Source organism: Scyliorhinus torazame, chromosome 4, assembly GCF_047496885.1.
Source record: "Scyliorhinus torazame isolate Kashiwa2021f chromosome 4, sScyTor2.1, whole genome shotgun sequence".
Lineage (NCBI taxonomy): Eukaryota > Metazoa > Chordata > Chondrichthyes > Carcharhiniformes > Scyliorhinidae > Scyliorhinus > Scyliorhinus torazame.
Genome location: NC_092710.1, coordinates 279,764,321 through 279,780,539, shown reverse-complemented (window position 1 = coordinate 279,780,539; position 16,219 = coordinate 279,764,321). Strand labels below are relative to the sequence as shown.

The following is a 16,219-nucleotide window of genomic DNA, read 5'->3' as shown; positions in this document are numbered from 1 at the left end:
GTTATAATTTTTAAAAAATGTATTTTTTCTCCCTGCCCCAACCCCTAGACCTTTCCTATCGGAAGTGCACCCTGCTGTCAAAGATGGATGTGTCACATGACACTAGACTGCTGTGCTTTCTGTTACCCCCTGGATGTTATTTGACCATACCTGTTGGACAACATATTTACCTCAAAAGGAGCGTTCAAGGTACAACAGCATAATTATATGTATTCGTCACTGCTAAGAGCATGTAATCTAAATGCAAAAGAAGTCTTTCCATGAATAAGCAGAATTAATTTGTAATTCTATTTTATGCAGCATCCACGGGGCAAAGGTGAATGTGTTAAATAGTTCCTTAATTATTAGCTATCTTTTTAACATAAATCTACCTATGAGCCATTGATTTACTAAGAGGATGTGGCTTTCCACTACTGGGAAATTGACTACATGGAAAAAAAATGTGATCTTTGCTTTTAAAATTAATAATAATCTTATAATAATCTTTATTGTCACAAGTAGACTTACATTAACACTGCAATGAAGTTACTGTGAAAAGCCCCTAGTCGCCACATTCCGCCGTCTGTTCGGGTACACAGAGGGAGAATTCAGAATGTCCAAATTACCTAACAAGCACGTCTTTCGGAACTTGTGGGAGGAAACCGGAGCACCCGGAGGAAACCCACGCAGATACTCGTCGAACGTGCAGACTGCACCGACAGTGACCCAAGAATCGAATCTGGAATTTGCAAGCAATGATTTATAAATTACATTAAAATCTATTGAGACGCTGTAATTGTGAACAATTTCAAAGTCTCCTCTCCTCAAGGGAAATTGAAGTTTTTCAAAACGCATTCATCAATAATACTTTTGTGTCGTGATCAGTTAACAAGCGCTTGATCTTAGCACAATTACGTTGTAGCAGGGCACTGCTGTGATTACCTTCCTGGTGTAGTACATTTTCATTTAATTCCCTTTAGCCCTGATCTAACAGCAGTGAATCATGCTGGTGTAAATGTTGGCATGGTGACCCTCCCTAACCCATCGTTTTAAATGTTTGAATTTCAAATCACAGCTGAGTCAGAGCATATCCTTACCTGGTACCCATGTGGTTCCAGCAGGAGACACTGGTTTGCAATTTAATGGGGAGAGGGTGGGGTTGTGATAATTTCACTGGATTAGTAATCCAGAAACCCAGGTTAATGCAGGGACCTGAGTTCAAACCCCATCACGGCAGCTGGTAGAATTTAAATTCAATTAATAAAATTTGCAATTGGTAGCTAGTCTCCATAATGGAATCATAGAACGGTTACAACAAGGAAGGAGATCATTTGCCCCATCATGTCTATGCCAGCTCACTGCTATATGAAGTTGTCACTGAAAGTCATCTGGTTCACGGTTGTCCTTCAAGGAAAGGAATCTGCCAACCTTACTCGGTAATAACCTACATGTGAATCCAGACCCACAGCAATATGGTTTTAATTGTCCATTGAAATGGCCTAACGAGCCACTCAGTTCAAGGGCAATTAAGGATGGGCAACAAATGCTGGCCTTGCCAGCGACACTTGCATCCCACGAACAACCATTAAAAAAATAAAAATAAAAACTAAGAATACCGGACTTCCTGCTGTCACAGGCCTAGTGGCGTAAACCTTTGCCTATTCCACAGCTGCTTGTAAATAGATTGTGCTTTGTTCTAACTGGACCAGTATATGTTTGTCTTTAGTTGCTCAGCCAGGATGCAATTTTATTATACTACCCTTTCATTTTTCTCTTCTCCCAGGTGTAGAAGTAGTTCGGCCGTATACTCCTGTGTTGTCATCCTTGTATACCGAGCCAAAGGATGGTGGTCTTACCTGTACAAATATCTATTTAATGATCAAAATTTACTCTGATGGATTGCTAACACCACTTATTGACAAGCTTCAAATCGGTAAGAGAATGGATTTTGACTTTATTTGTTTGATCCGACTGTTCTGCCTATAAATGAGATGCAGATTAATTGCGATAGTTTTCATTGTCTTTGCAATTAGTCTGTACTGGTGACTCAACAGTTTGGGTTGCGTCAGAATCAGGAAACTAATTGTGATTGATTAGAAGGCTAAGAGTGGTAGTGAACGTGCTAAAATGCAAACAAATAACTGCAAGCAGGGATGTGGGGCGGGGGGGAGTTGGGTGGTAAGGTTTGTGGTTACCCAACTTAGATATTACAATTTAACTAAAATTGTGTCAGCAACTGAGTGAATAGAAAATAAATGTTTCCAAAGTTTTCTGATGTTAGCATGTAATCTTCATCATAATCGTAAATATAATGATAAATGGGATCTATTTTTTTTTTTTAAAAAAGCTCCTCCCAGAATTCCCGTGACAGTCATTTAGACAGGATTTTACGGACCTTTCCGTTGGTGGGAGCTTCCAGTCCCACTGATGCCCCCCCCCCTCCAGTGGTGGATTTCCCCGGCAGCGGGATGGGCAAACCACGCAAACCAACGTAGGCATTGGTGGGACTGGATGATCCCTCTGGCAGCCAAGGGTGAGCCTCTTCCACCGTCGCTGGGACACACACCGCGGAAGTGGCCAGAAAATCCCACCCCTTAGTCTTTCCTGCATCCATACTCTATACATGGAATTGAAGACCAAGCTGCAGGTTCACTCAGGGGCCATCAGCAAAATGAAATCCTAAAAGATATTTAATCAAAACTACTGAATGCTTCCTTCTGAAAAAATAAAATCTATTTACTTTTACCCTTCCATAGGTTAATTAAGCCAGGAAATGTTAACTAAAACAGAAATCATTGCAAGTGCACAGTTGGCACATCATTATCTGTAAAGAGAAAGGGCAGAATTATGTTTCAGATGAAGGCTCTTTTATTTCAACATGACTTGTCTGTTATATTTGGTGTAATTTAAGGCCACCGAGTTGATCTGTGAACATATAATCAATGGATAATTTAACCTTATACATATTTGTTTCTGTGATATTTATTTCAGTATGTTACAGTTTTTTAATGCCTTCTTCATATATTTTATGTCTGTAGCTAGACACTTGTATTTTTCTCTATGAAGGAATATTAATGAAATTGTAGGAAGGTGTGCCTTTGCGAGACTGAGATTTTGTGAACCATAGTGTATCAGTCGTGTATTGTGACCTGCCTTGATGAATCACTTTCTGAAGTAGCTCACAATCAGTTGCACCAGTGTTGATGTAATATATTCATGATTGAGCTATGTTGCATATATTTACTGATGAAATGATTGAATTGCAATATTGAAAAGGCTGATGTCGCAATGAGTGTCTACAAGTGCAGTTTTCCATAAGGGAAACCAGTACATTAAACAAATGTGGAATTTCAGGACCAGGGAGATTGTTGAGCAGTTATGACCGAGGACATTGTCTAAAACCCAGTTACACATCTGTTCTATGTGGGAAGAGGGGCACATTTCCAGTGCCTGTGGTCAGCATGTGTGCAGGTAGTGTCTCTAGCTATAGCCCCTAGAAGCTAGGATTTTGGAACTGAAGTGGTGGCTGGGGTCTCTGTGGACTGTCTAGCATGTACAGAGACAGTCACACCATAGGCTCAGAGTCCATAGGCAGGAGATGAATGGGTGACCACCAGGCAGAAGAAGAGGACTAGGCAGGCAGTGCAGGAATCTCCTGTGGCTATTCCCCTACAAAAAAGATATACCGCTTTGAATACTGTTACGGGAAATGGCCTCTCAGGGGAAAACAGCCACAGTTAGCTTTGTTGCATCATGATTGGCACTGCTGCACAGATGAGGATTAAAAAGTGTGGGAATTCAATAGTTATAGGGGATTCAATTGTAAGGGGAGTAGATAGGTGTTTCCCTGGCCACAAACGAGACTCCAGGATGATATGTTGCCTCTCTAGTGCTTGGGTCAAGGTTGCCTCACAGCGGCTACAGGATATTCTGGAGGGAGGAAGGGGTGAACAGCCAGTGCTCGTGGTTCACATTGGTACCAATGGCATATGTAAAAAAGGGGATGAAGTCCTAAAAGCCGAATAATGGGAGTTAGGAAGTAAGTTGAAAAATAGGTATTTATCAGAGGTAGTTATCTCAGGAATACTACCAGTGACATGTGCTAGTCAGAGTAGGAATAGCAGGATATATTGGATGAATACATGGAAAGAAGTGCAATGCGGAGAGTTTCAGATCATGGGACATTGGAACAGGTTCTGGGAGAGGTAGGACCAGTGCAAACTGAATGGGTTACACCTGGGCAGAACAGGGACTGATATCCTCAGGTGAGTGTTTGTTAGTTTGGTTGGTGGAAGGTTTAAACTAAAATGGCAGGTGGATGGGTTCCTAAGCAGGATGACAAGGGAAGAAGAAGCAAGGACAGTAATAAAAGAAAGGACTGTAAAATGCAAAAAACGGTAGACGGAGTAATCAAGGGCGAGAGGAAAATAGGGCCACAGTACAAAGAAAAGTTAGGATGACTAACAATGGCAAAAAGGCAAGCCAAAAGATTTTGTATAAGTTAGGCGAACTGACGGCACAAATCGAGGTAAATGGATATGATTTCATAGCCATTACGGAAACATGGTTACAAGGAGATCAAAACTGGAAGTGTAATATTCAGGGATATTTGACCTTTCATAAGAACTGGAGGGAAGGAAAAGGTGTTGGGGTAGGACTGTTAATAAGAGATTAAATGAGGACAGTTGTGAGAGACGACCGATGTGGAGTCCATTTGGGTGGAGGTAAAAAACAGCAAGGGAAAGAAGACATTGGTAGGGGCGCTGTATAGACCCCCAAACAGTAGCCATACAGTAGAAAAGGGTACAAATCAACAAATAATAAGAGCATATAAATAGACCAATAATTATGGGTGATTTTAATCTTCATTTTAATTTGAGTTCAAGTTGGAACAGGTAGCTCCAACAACAAATTCTTGGAATGCATTAGGGATAGTTTCCAAGAGCAATATGTAATGGAGCCAACCAGGGAACAGGCTATCTTGGATCTGGTATTGGGTAATGAGGCAGGTTTAATAAATGACCTCAGAGTAAAAGATCCCCCAGGAAGTAGTGATCATTACATGATAGTACTTAATATTCAGTCTGAGAGTGATAAATGTGAGTCGGAAACAACTGTTTTTAACTTCAATTACAAAGAAATTACAATGAAATGAAGATAGAGTTGGCTAAAGTGAACTGGCTGGATAGATTAGCAGGAAAGACAGTAAACAAGCAGTGGCAGACATTTAAGGAAATAAAACAGATTTGCAGCCAAGAGTTATAATTCATGACTCTCGGTAAAAATGTATCCCAGTTGTTGGGGGCTGGGAGGGTTGGGGGGAGAGGGACTGTATGTGTTAATGGTGACTATGGGTGATTCCTGATTCCTTTTTGTCATTTATATGTTAACATGCGGGCTAATGTCTGGGGTTTGGTGGGAGGATGGGATCGTTGTTATTGATATGGGGATTGACATTACAATAGAAAATGTGAAAAAGGAGGAGAATAAAAAATATTTTTTTTAAAATGTATCCCAGTAAGGAAGAAATATTCGAAGAGCAGCATAAACCAACCATGGCTAACCATGGAAGTTAAGGAGCGTATTAAGTTGAAAGAAAAAGCATACAAGGAGGCAAAAGTTAGTGACTGTCCCAAAGACTAGGATAAATTCAGAATCTAGCAAAGGAGGACTAAAAAGATAATAAAGTGAGGAAATAAACCGCAAGGGCAAACTAGCGAGGAATATAAAAACTGACAATAAAGGCTTCTTTAAATTTATAAAAAGGAAGAGGGTTCAAAGTGAACATAGGCCTCTCAGAAAATGAATCTGGGGAGATAGTTCTGGGGAACAAGGAAATGGTAGAGGAGTTAAACAGATATTTTGTATCAGTCTTAATGGCGGAAGGTACTTCGAACATCCCATTAATACCAAAGAATACAGGGGCAGCAATTAAATACCATCACCAGCATTAGAGCAATATTCGACAAATAATGGGACTAAAGGCAGAAAGGTCCTCTGGCACTGATGACTTGCATCCTAGGATCCTAAAAGAAGTAACTACAGAGATGGTGGATATATTGGTTGTAATTTTCTAAAACTCCTTGGAGGAGAAGTATCGGAGAATTGGAAAACTACCAATGTGACATCCTGCCCATTGGTCGTGTCCTATTCTAAGTGTTCATTAGCTGTATGTCTGCATGTCATGACATCTTCGGTGCTCCCTCTAGTGTTTACTTAGTTGTAGTGTATTTCCATTAACCCCTTGTGTATATACAGTGATGCATATCACCACAACCCCTATTCAAAAAAGGAAGGAAGCAAAAAGCAGGTACCTATAAGCAAATTAGCCTAACATCTATTGTTTGAAAAATGTTGGAATCAATTATTAAAGAAGTAATAGTAGCGCATCTGGAAAATGATAATCAAATCAAGCAGAGTCAACTTGGCTTCATGGAAAGGAAAACGTAAGAGCAGAGTATTATTTAAATGGAGAAAAATGACAGAAAGCAGCAACCCAAAGGGACTTGAGGTTACTTGTGCATGAAACACAGAAAGCAAGCAGCAGATAATCAAGACGACTCATGGAATGTTGGCCCTTATTTCTAGGGTGTTGCAGTTTGAGAGTAGGGAAGCCTTGCTGCAACTGTACAAGGTACTGGTGAGACCACATCAGGAGTACTGTGAGCAGTCTTTGGTCCTCTTATTTAAGGAAAGATATTATTTCATGGCAGGCGGTTGAGAGAAGGTTCACGAGGATGATCCCCGGTATGGCAAAATTGTCTTGTGAACAATTAAACAGGTTAGGATAAGAGGTGATCTCATTCAAACATACAAGATTCTTAAGGGGCTTGACAGGGTAAATGCTGAGGTTTACCGTCATGAAAGAGTCGAGGACCATCGGGCATAGTCTCAGAATACAGGGGTGCCCAGTTAATACTGAGAAGAGGAGGAATTTTTTCTGAGGGTTGTGAGTTTTTGGAACTCCTTGCTGCAGAAAACTCTGTGGGCAGAGACTTAAGGTTGTGATGGACAGATTCTTGATCAGTATTAAGAGTTGTGGGGAAAAGGTAGGAAAGTGGACATGAGGAATGTTGAATTAGCCCTGATCCTATTGAATGGTGGAGCAGATACGAGGTGCCGAACGGCCTACTCCTGTTCCTGTTCCTTATCGTCTTACTAACAAGGCATAATATTTTTGAGGGGTTCAACAGCAATATTATAGAATAAAATGGAAAGTTCTCATTGGGGCGGTACACAGTGGTTAGCACTGTTGCTTCACAGCTCCAGGGTCCCAGGTTCAATTCCGGCTTGGGTCACTGTCCGTGCGGAGTCTGCACGTTCTCCCCGTGTCTGCGTGGGTTTCCTCCGGGTGCTCCGGTTTCCTCCCACAGTCCAAAGATGTGCAGGTCAGGTGGTTGGCTATGCCAAATTACCCCTCAGTGTCCGAAGGTTAAGTGGGGTTACTGGGTTATGGGGAGGCGTGGGCTTAAGTCGGGTGCTCTTTCCAAGGGCTGGTGCAGACTTAATGGGCCGAAAGGCGGCCTCCTGTACTGTAAATGGGCAGCATGATGGCATAGTGGTTAGCACTGTTGCTTCACAGCTCCATGGTTCCAGGTTCAATTCCCGACTTGGGTCACTGTCTGTGCGGAGTCTGGAAGTTTCCCCCGTGTCTGTGTGGGTTTCCTCCGGGTGCTCCAGTTTCCTCCCACAGGTCCCGAAAGACATGCTTTTAGGTGAATTGGATATTCTGAATTCGCCCTCTGTGTACCCAAATTGGCATCGGAGTGTGGCGACGAGGGGATTTTCACAGTAACTTCATTGCAGCCTTAATTTAAGCCTACTTGAGACACTAATACAGATTCTTATTATTAATTTGTAGAAGGCAGAGCTCGCTCAGCTGATCCAATGGTGTTTCAATGATTGCCTTTTGAAAGAGGTGGCAGCCATGGGACGTGTTTAACATATTCCAGAGTCTTTCCTTCAACACATGTGGGAAGTGCAATATTTGGCTGACCAGTTGTGGGCTGATGGGAGTTGTGCTTTGGCAACATTCAAGGATAGGCCAAGTTTCTTGCATGCAGAACTGAAGAAATCAGGAGTGGTTTGCAAACTAGATGCAGAGTGGGTAATGACACTGTAGTCATCTGCAAACTATAGAACTATAGTCTGCACATTCTCCCTGTGTCTGCGTGGGTTTCCACCCGGTGCTCCGGTTTCCTCCCACAAGTCCCGAAAGACGTGCTGTTTGGTAATTTGGACATTCTGAATTCTTCCTCCTGTACCCGAACAGGTGCCGGAATGTGATGACTATGGGGTTTTCACAGTAATTTCATTGCAGTGTTAATGTAAGTCTACTTGTGTCCAAAAGGTGTGCAGGTTTGGTGGGGTTACAGGTATAGGGCAGGGGAGTGGGCGTAGGTAGGGTACTCTTTCGGAAGGTCGGTGCAGACTCGATGAGATGAATGGCCTCCTTCTGCACTTTAGGGATTCAGTGAAAAGCTTGAGCAGATTGGGCTGAGAGTCATTGGCGTTTAGAAGAATGAGAGGTGACCTTATTGAAATTTATGCGAGGACCTAACAGGGTCGAGAGGGAAAACATAGAACGAGGGTGTAGATTCAGAATGAAACACCTCCCACATGAGACGGGAGTGAGAAGCAATTTCTTCTTTCAGAGGACTGTTAATCTTTGGAACTCGCTTCCCCAGAGAACAGCTGAGACTGAGCCTTAGATTTTTGATGTATAAGACAGTTTAGGGTTATGGAGGTGAGGTGGGGGCTGGACTTGAAGCAACAATCAGATCATCCATGATCTTAACTGAATGACAGAGCAAGCTTGATGGGTCAAATGACCTATTCCTGCTCTTTATTTCTTATGAATTATGTTGTTATTTCTACCTTTAACTGCCTCAGGGTTAGGGACCCGGGTTCAATTCCTCCCTCGGATAACTGTCTGTGTGGAGTTTGCACATTCCTCCCGTGTCTGTGTGGGTTTCCACCAGGTACTGCACTTCCCTCCCACAGTCCAAAGGTGTGCAGGTTAGGTGGATTGGCCCTGCTAAATTGCCCCTAATATCCAAAGATGTGGGGCTGGATTCTCCGATGCCGAAATTGCTCTGCCCCCTGAAAAGTGTCGTACTCTAGGAGTACGCCGCGTGCCATATAAACTGTCTCCGAACGTTGGCTGAGGCCCGCACCGTGATGTTCCATCTCCAACCGGTCGAGTAACTGACGGCGTTGGTCTCTCATGGTCTCAGCCATCGGGAACTCAGCGTGGCGGCTGCGGACTCAGTCCAGTGCCGCGACAGTCGGGGGAGGGCCGATCTGCGGGCAGGGGGGAAAATATTCGGGCTGGGGGCACTCTGGTGGGACGGTCCGGAGCGTGCGAGCCGGCCAAAGGAGAGGACTATTTTGCAGGCCAGGTCCGCAAGCGGCATCTATCATGATGCACGGCACGGCCGCTATAGGCCGCCCCGCGCATGTGTGGCCACGGACCCGGCAATTCTCCAGGCCATGGCTGGAAGCTCTACGCTGCCTTCCTGCTAGCCCCCCTGGAACTGGGAGTCGGTGGCCGTTTTGTGCCAGTTTTCCTGGCGTAAAACGCCACCGTTTTCACGCCGGTGTGCAAACGTAGTCTCCAGAACGGAGAATCCAGCCCGTGGAGTTACAAGGATAGGCTGGGGGTGTGGACCTAGTTAGGGTCTCTTTCAGAGAGTTGGTGTAGAATTGATGGGCCAAATGGCCTCCTTTCAGCATGATCGGGATTCTATGGATCTGGATTCTATGGTTCTATGTGGCGATTCCATTTATTGCTGCCAGTTTCATTGCTGTAATGATGGAGAACGCTAACATTTCCACCAGTGTAACTGCAAAACCCAGGCCAATTTTTAGCTCAGTACCTGCAACATGAAACCTGACTCTTTTATCTGGATTCAACAGTAAATACAGGATGATCTTTTAAAGCAGTATGGCCTTCCTGTCACTGAAGTGTTGTTTATCACAGCCCAGTCCAAGCAGAGAATGCAACAACTATTGCCTGAATTAAATTGTTCTCATTACTTCCTATTTATATATTTTCCATCAAATTCTGTTAACATTTGTATTCCTTTGAGCTTTATATGTATTTTTCAAGGACAGGTTATTTTCTGACGTTGGAGTTCCGCTCTACTCATTAAGCACTAATAAATGAGAGAGCTTGCATTTAGTGGAGATTTTCATATAACTTGTATCCAAACAATCAGTGCTAGAGTTTAGAATGCTTTCAAATTCATTATGCCATTACATCCTATTCTGAGTAGAAATAAACTTTTTTTAAAAAAGATGTACTCCAATTGTGCACAAAAATTAACCCTCTGACGACTTTTCCACCCATGCACTGTCTGACTTGCCAGGTGTTAAGGGGTTTACTTTCAAAATTAGTTTTGAGGCTGACTTCACAGTATCATGGAATAATTAAGGCACAGAAGAAAGTCACTGAGCCGTTCATGTCCATGCTGGCTCCTGCGGACAGTGGTTAGCACTTTTGCTTCATAGCACCACAGCGCCAGGGACCCGCGTTCAATTCCCGGCTTGGGTCACTCTCTGTTCAGAGTCTGCCCGTTCTTCCCGTATCTGCGTGGGTTTCCTCCGGGTGCTCCGGTTTCCTCCCACAGTCCAAAGGTTAGATGATTGGGCATTCTGAATTTTCCCTCTGCGTACCCGAACACAGTGTCACAAGTAGCCTTACATCAACACTGCATCGGGGCTGGTTTAGCTAGACCACTGGTTTGTGATGCAGAACAAGGCCAGCAGCACGGGTTCAATTCCCGTACCAGCTGAGAATTCTGAATTCTCCCTCTGTGTACCCGAACAGACGCCGGAATGTGGCGACTAGGGGCTTTTCACATTGACTTCATTAAATACATAAATAACCTTTATTGTCACAAGTAGGCTTACATTAACACTGCAATGAAGTTACTGTGAAAAGCCCCCAGTCGCCACATTCCGACGTCTGTTCGGGTACACAAAGGGAGAATTCAGAATTCTCAGCTGGTACGGTAATTGAACCCCCGCTGCTGGCCTTGTTCTGCATCACAAACCACTGAGCTAAACGTTGCAATGTTAATGTAAGGCTACTTGTGACACTAAGACAGATTATTATAATCTCTGCCAGAGCAATTTCATCAGCCCCATTTCCAAATTGTCCTGCTTTTTTGTTTCCCCTCCAGGTGTTTATCCATTTCCTTTCTGCCACCCACTCAACTGGGGATTTTTTACAGTCACTTCATTGCAGTGTTAACGTAAGCCTACTTGTGACACTAATAAAGATTATTATTATTAGTGCATTCCAGATCATAATTACTCACTACTGGAAAGAACCCCGCCGATGTGAAATGCGAGAGTATCCCAAAGTATAAGGGAGTATAAGGGTGACTTGGAACACCGGTTTTTAATGGTGTATGTTTTCAATTTGGCACACTGTGAGGAAGAATATGTAAATCAGGGAGGAAAAGTCCAGTCGTTGTGTGAACAATTAATAAAGAATATTAGAGCCAGCTGCCTCTCCTTTATAAATTCCATCTGGTCTTCTACCACTATATCTGGGACACATGGCCGTAACCGCAAAGCCAGCACCTTAGCCAGTACCTTGGCATCCAATTCAGCACCGAAATGCGCCCCTAAGAACCACACTCCATGGGGCCATCTTTCTCAATAAGGAAAATGGAGGCCTGTGTAAACGTACCAGGCAGGTAAGCTCAACTTAAAGTGTCGTTGAACATATCTAACACAACTGGTACTAGCTGGTCTGAGAATGTTTTGTAAAAGTCAACCACCTACCTTCCACAAGAGCTGACATTTACCATCGGATCCCAGGATCATCCAGCAGCAGCCGCCGTCCGAGGAAGCGGCGGTCTGCAGGTTAGACTGAAGCAACGCGGTTTCAAGACCCCTCTCCCCAGCATACTCCTGGCAAACGTCCAAGCGATCGAAAACAAGCTGGATGAACTTAACGCCAGACTTACCTCTCAGAGGGAAGTAAGAGACTGCTGTATGCTCTGTTTCACAGAGACATGGCTCACCCCCGCCTCACCGGACTGTGCCATACAACCTGAAGGCTTCTCAATTCACTGGGCGGACCGCACGGCATCATCAGGCAAAGCGAAGGGTGGAGGGGTTTGCCTCCTCATCAACTCCTCCTGGTGCTTGGATATGGCGACCCTGACGACCTACTGCTCCCCAGACCTGGAATACCTGACCGTGAAGTGCCGCCCATATTATCTTCCACGTGAGTTCACTTCAGCCATTATCACAGCGGTCTACATCCCACCCCAGGCAGAAGTGAGGAAGACGCTGGACGAACTATACACAGTTATAAACAACTACAAAAGAGAACACCTGGAGGCCTTGTTCATCGTGGCCGGAGAGTTCAACAAGGCCAACCTCAAAAGTGTACTGCCAAAATTCCACCAGCACATCTCCTGTCCCACCAGAGGCAACAACACTCTTGACCACTGCTACTCAAAAATCAAGGGCGCCTACCGTTCCATCCTCCGACCGCACTTTGGGAAATCAGACCATAAGACGGTGCTCCTTCTCCCGGCATACAAGCAGAAACTCAAGTGGGAGAATCCAGCTAAGAAGGTTGTGCAGTGCTGGTCCGAGGAGACAGAAGAGCTCTTACGTGACTGCTTAGAGACAGTGGACTGGTCCATATTTAAGAACTCAGCGACCAACTTAAATGAGTACGCCACCACCGTCACAGACTTCATCAGCAAATGTGTGGACGACTGCGTGCCAAAGAAAGCAGAACTTACGTTCCCCAACCGGAAACCATGGCTCAATTGCGAGATTGACTCCCTACTGAAGGACAGATCTGAGGCGTTCAAGACAGACGACCCTGACCTATACAAGAAATCCAGGTACGACCTCCGCAAAGCCATCCGAAATGCCAAGAGAGAATTTCAAACCAAGCTAGAGTCACAGACAGACTCTCGGTGGTTGTGGCAAGGACTAAACAACATAACGGGCTACAAAGCGAAGCCGAACAGTATCTGGCAGCTGTGCACCCCTCCCCAATTAACTCAATGCATTCTATGCTCGGTTCGAGCAGGTAACCAACAATCCGCTGTCGAGTGCCCCAGCATCCCATAATTCACCCATACCCACCATCACAGCTTCCGAAGTCAGATTGGCCTTCCTGAAAGTGAACCCTAGGAAGGCGACGGGCCCGGACGGGAACCCTGGTCGTGCACTCAGAGCCTGCGCGGACCAGCTGGCAGAGGAATTCGCGGACATCTTTAACCTGTCCCTACTCCACTCCGAGGTCCCCACCTGATCAAGAAGACCACCATTATACCGTTGCCAAAGAAGAAACAGGCAACGTGCCTCAATGACTACCGACCAGTGGCCCTGACTTCAGTCGTAATGAAGTGCTTCGACAGGTTGATCATGAAGCGCATCACCTCCATACTCCCAGAACACCTTGATCCACTGCAATTCGCATACCGTCGCAACCGGTCCACAGCAGACGCCATTTCCCTGGCCCAACACTCGTCCCTGGAGCATCTCGACAACAAGGACTCCTACATCAGACTCCTATTTATTGACTACAGCTCCGCCTTCAATACCATAATCCCAGCCAAGCTCATATCAAATCTGCAAAACCTAGGACTTGACTCCCCACTCTGCAACTGGATCCTCGATTTTCTGGCCAACAGACCACAATCAGTAAGAATGAACAAGGCTGCGTACTTAGCCCCCTACTCTTCTCCCTGTACACAAACGACTGTGTGGCAACATTTGGTTCCAACTCCATCTACAAGTTTGCTGACGATATGACCATGGTGGGCCGGATCTCGAATAACGATGAGTCAGAATACAGGAGGGAGATAGAGAACCTAGTGGAGTGATGTAGCGACAACAATCTCTCCCTCAATGCCAGCAAAACTAAAGAGCTGGTAATTGACTTCAGGAAGCAAAGTACTGCACACACCCCTGTCAGAATCAACCGGGCCGAGGTGGAGATGGTTAGCAGTTTCAAATTCCTAGGGGTGCACATCTCCAAAAATATGTCCTGGTCCACCCACGTCGACGCTACCACCAAGAAAGCACAACAGCACCTATACTTCCTCAGGAAACTAAGGAAATTTGTCACGTCCACATTAACCCTTAACAACTTTTACAGATGCACCATAGGAAGCATCCTATCGGGCAACATCACAGCCTGGTACGGCAACTGCTCGGCCCAGGACCGCAAGAAACTTCAGAGAGTCGTGAACACAGCCCAGTCCATCACACGAACCTGCCTCCCATCCATTGACTCCATCTACACCTCCCGCTGCCTGGGGAAAGCGGGCAGTATAATCAAAGATCCCTCCCACCCGGCTTACTCATTCTTCCAACTTCTTTCATCGGGCAGGAGATACAGAAGTCTGAGAACACGCACGAACAGACTCAAAAACAGCTTCGTTCCCGCTGTTACCAGGCTCCTAAATTACCCTCTTATGAACTGACCTCATTAACACTACACCCTGTTTGCTTCATCTGATGCCGGTGCTTATGGAGTTACATTGTATATGTTGTGTTGCCCTATTATGTATTTTCTTTTATTCCCTTTTCTTCCCATGTACTTTATGATCTGTTGAGCTGCTCGCAGAAAAATGCTTTTCACTGTACCTCGGTACACGTGACAATAAACAAATCCAAATCCAAATGTAGCCCATTCACCCTAGGACTAGTCTTATCCTTGTCCACCAGCACTTTAAAACTTACTGAATTGTGGTCACTGTTCCCGAAATGCTCCCCGACTGAAACTTCTACCACCTGACCGGGCTCATTCACCAATACCAGGTCCTGTATAGCCCCTTCCCTAGTTGGACTATCTACAGATTGTTTTAAGAAACCCTCCTGGATGCTCCTTACAAACTCTGCCCCGTCCAAGCCCCTAGCACTAAGTGAGTCCCAGTCAATATTGGGGAAGTTAAAGTTTCCCATCACAACAACCCTGTTGCTTTTACTCCTTTCCAAAATCTGTCTACCTATCTGCTCCTCTGTCTCACGCTGGCTGTTGGGTGGCCTGTAGTAAACCCCCAACATTGTGATTGCACCCTTCTTATTCCTGATCACTACCCATATAGCCTCGCTGCCCTCTGAGGTGTCCTCCCGCAGTGCAGCTGTGATATTCTCCCGAACCAGTAGCGCAACTCCTCCACCCCTTTTACATCCCCCTCTATCCCACCTGAAACATCTAAATCCTGGAACGTTTAGCTGCCAATCCTGTCCTTCCATCAACCAGGTCTCTGTAATGGCAACAACATCATAGTTCCAAGTACTAATCCAAGCTCTAAGTTCATCTGCCTTACCTGTTATACTTCTTGCATTAAAACATATGCACTTCAGGCCATCAGTCCCACTGTTTTCAGCAACATCTCCCTGTCTGCTCTTCCTCAGAGCCATACTGGCCCTATTCCCTAGTTCTCCTTCAATGCTCTCACCTTCTGACCTATTGCTCCAGTATCACCCCCCTGCCATGCTAGTTTAAACCCTCCCATGTGACACTAGCAAACCTCATGGCCAGGATATTTATGCCTCTCCAGTTTAGATGCAACCCGTCCTTATACAGGTCATACCTGGCCCGGAAGAGCTCCCAGTGGTCCAGATAACGGAAACCCTCCCTCCTACACCAGCTGTTTCGCCACATGTTTAGCTGCTCTATCTTCCTGTTTCTGGTCTCACTGGCACGTGGCACAGGGAGTAATCCCGAGATTACAACCCTAGAGGGCCTGTCTTTTAACTTTCTGCCTAGCTCCCTGAACTCCTGCTGCAAGACCTCATGCCCCTTCCTGCCTATGTCGTTAGTACCAATATGTACAATGACCTCTGCCTGTTTGCCCACACCCTTCAGGATGCCCGCTCCCTGGCACCAGGGAGGAAACATATCATCCTGGAGTCTCTTTCACATCCACAGAAGCGCCTATCTGTGCCCCTGACTATAGAGTCCCCTGTGACTATTGCTCTTCTGCGCTTTGACCCTCCCTGCTGAACATCAGAGCCAGCCGTGGTGCCACTGCTCTGGCTGCTGCTGTTTTCCCCTGATAGGCTATTCCCCCCAACAGTATCCAAAGTGGTATACCTGTTCGAGAGGGGGACAACCACAGGGTATTCCTACACTGACTGCCTGCCCCTTCTGGTGGTCACCCATCTCTCTGCCTGCACCTTGGGTATGACCACATCTCTATAACTCCTATCTATGATGCTTTCTGCCACCTGTATGCTCCTAAGT

The 16,219-nt window shown here is 45.3% G+C and overlaps 1 protein-coding gene across 3 annotated transcripts in view; it reads left to right on the top strand.

Moving 5' to 3' along the window:
- cyb5r4 (cytochrome b5 reductase 4) overlaps window positions 1-16,219 on the top strand; it is a 191,426-nt gene that overhangs the window by 110,446 nt on the left and 64,761 nt on the right. For all 3 annotated transcript variants that reach the window (XM_072499837.1, XM_072499839.1, XM_072499836.1), the window contains 2 exons: window positions 49-189; window positions 1,763-1,912. In XM_072499837.1, coding sequence (XP_072355938.1) covers window positions 49-189; window positions 1,763-1,912 — 291 coding nt within the window. The remainder of the gene's footprint in view (window positions 1-48; window positions 190-1,762; window positions 1,913-16,219) is intronic.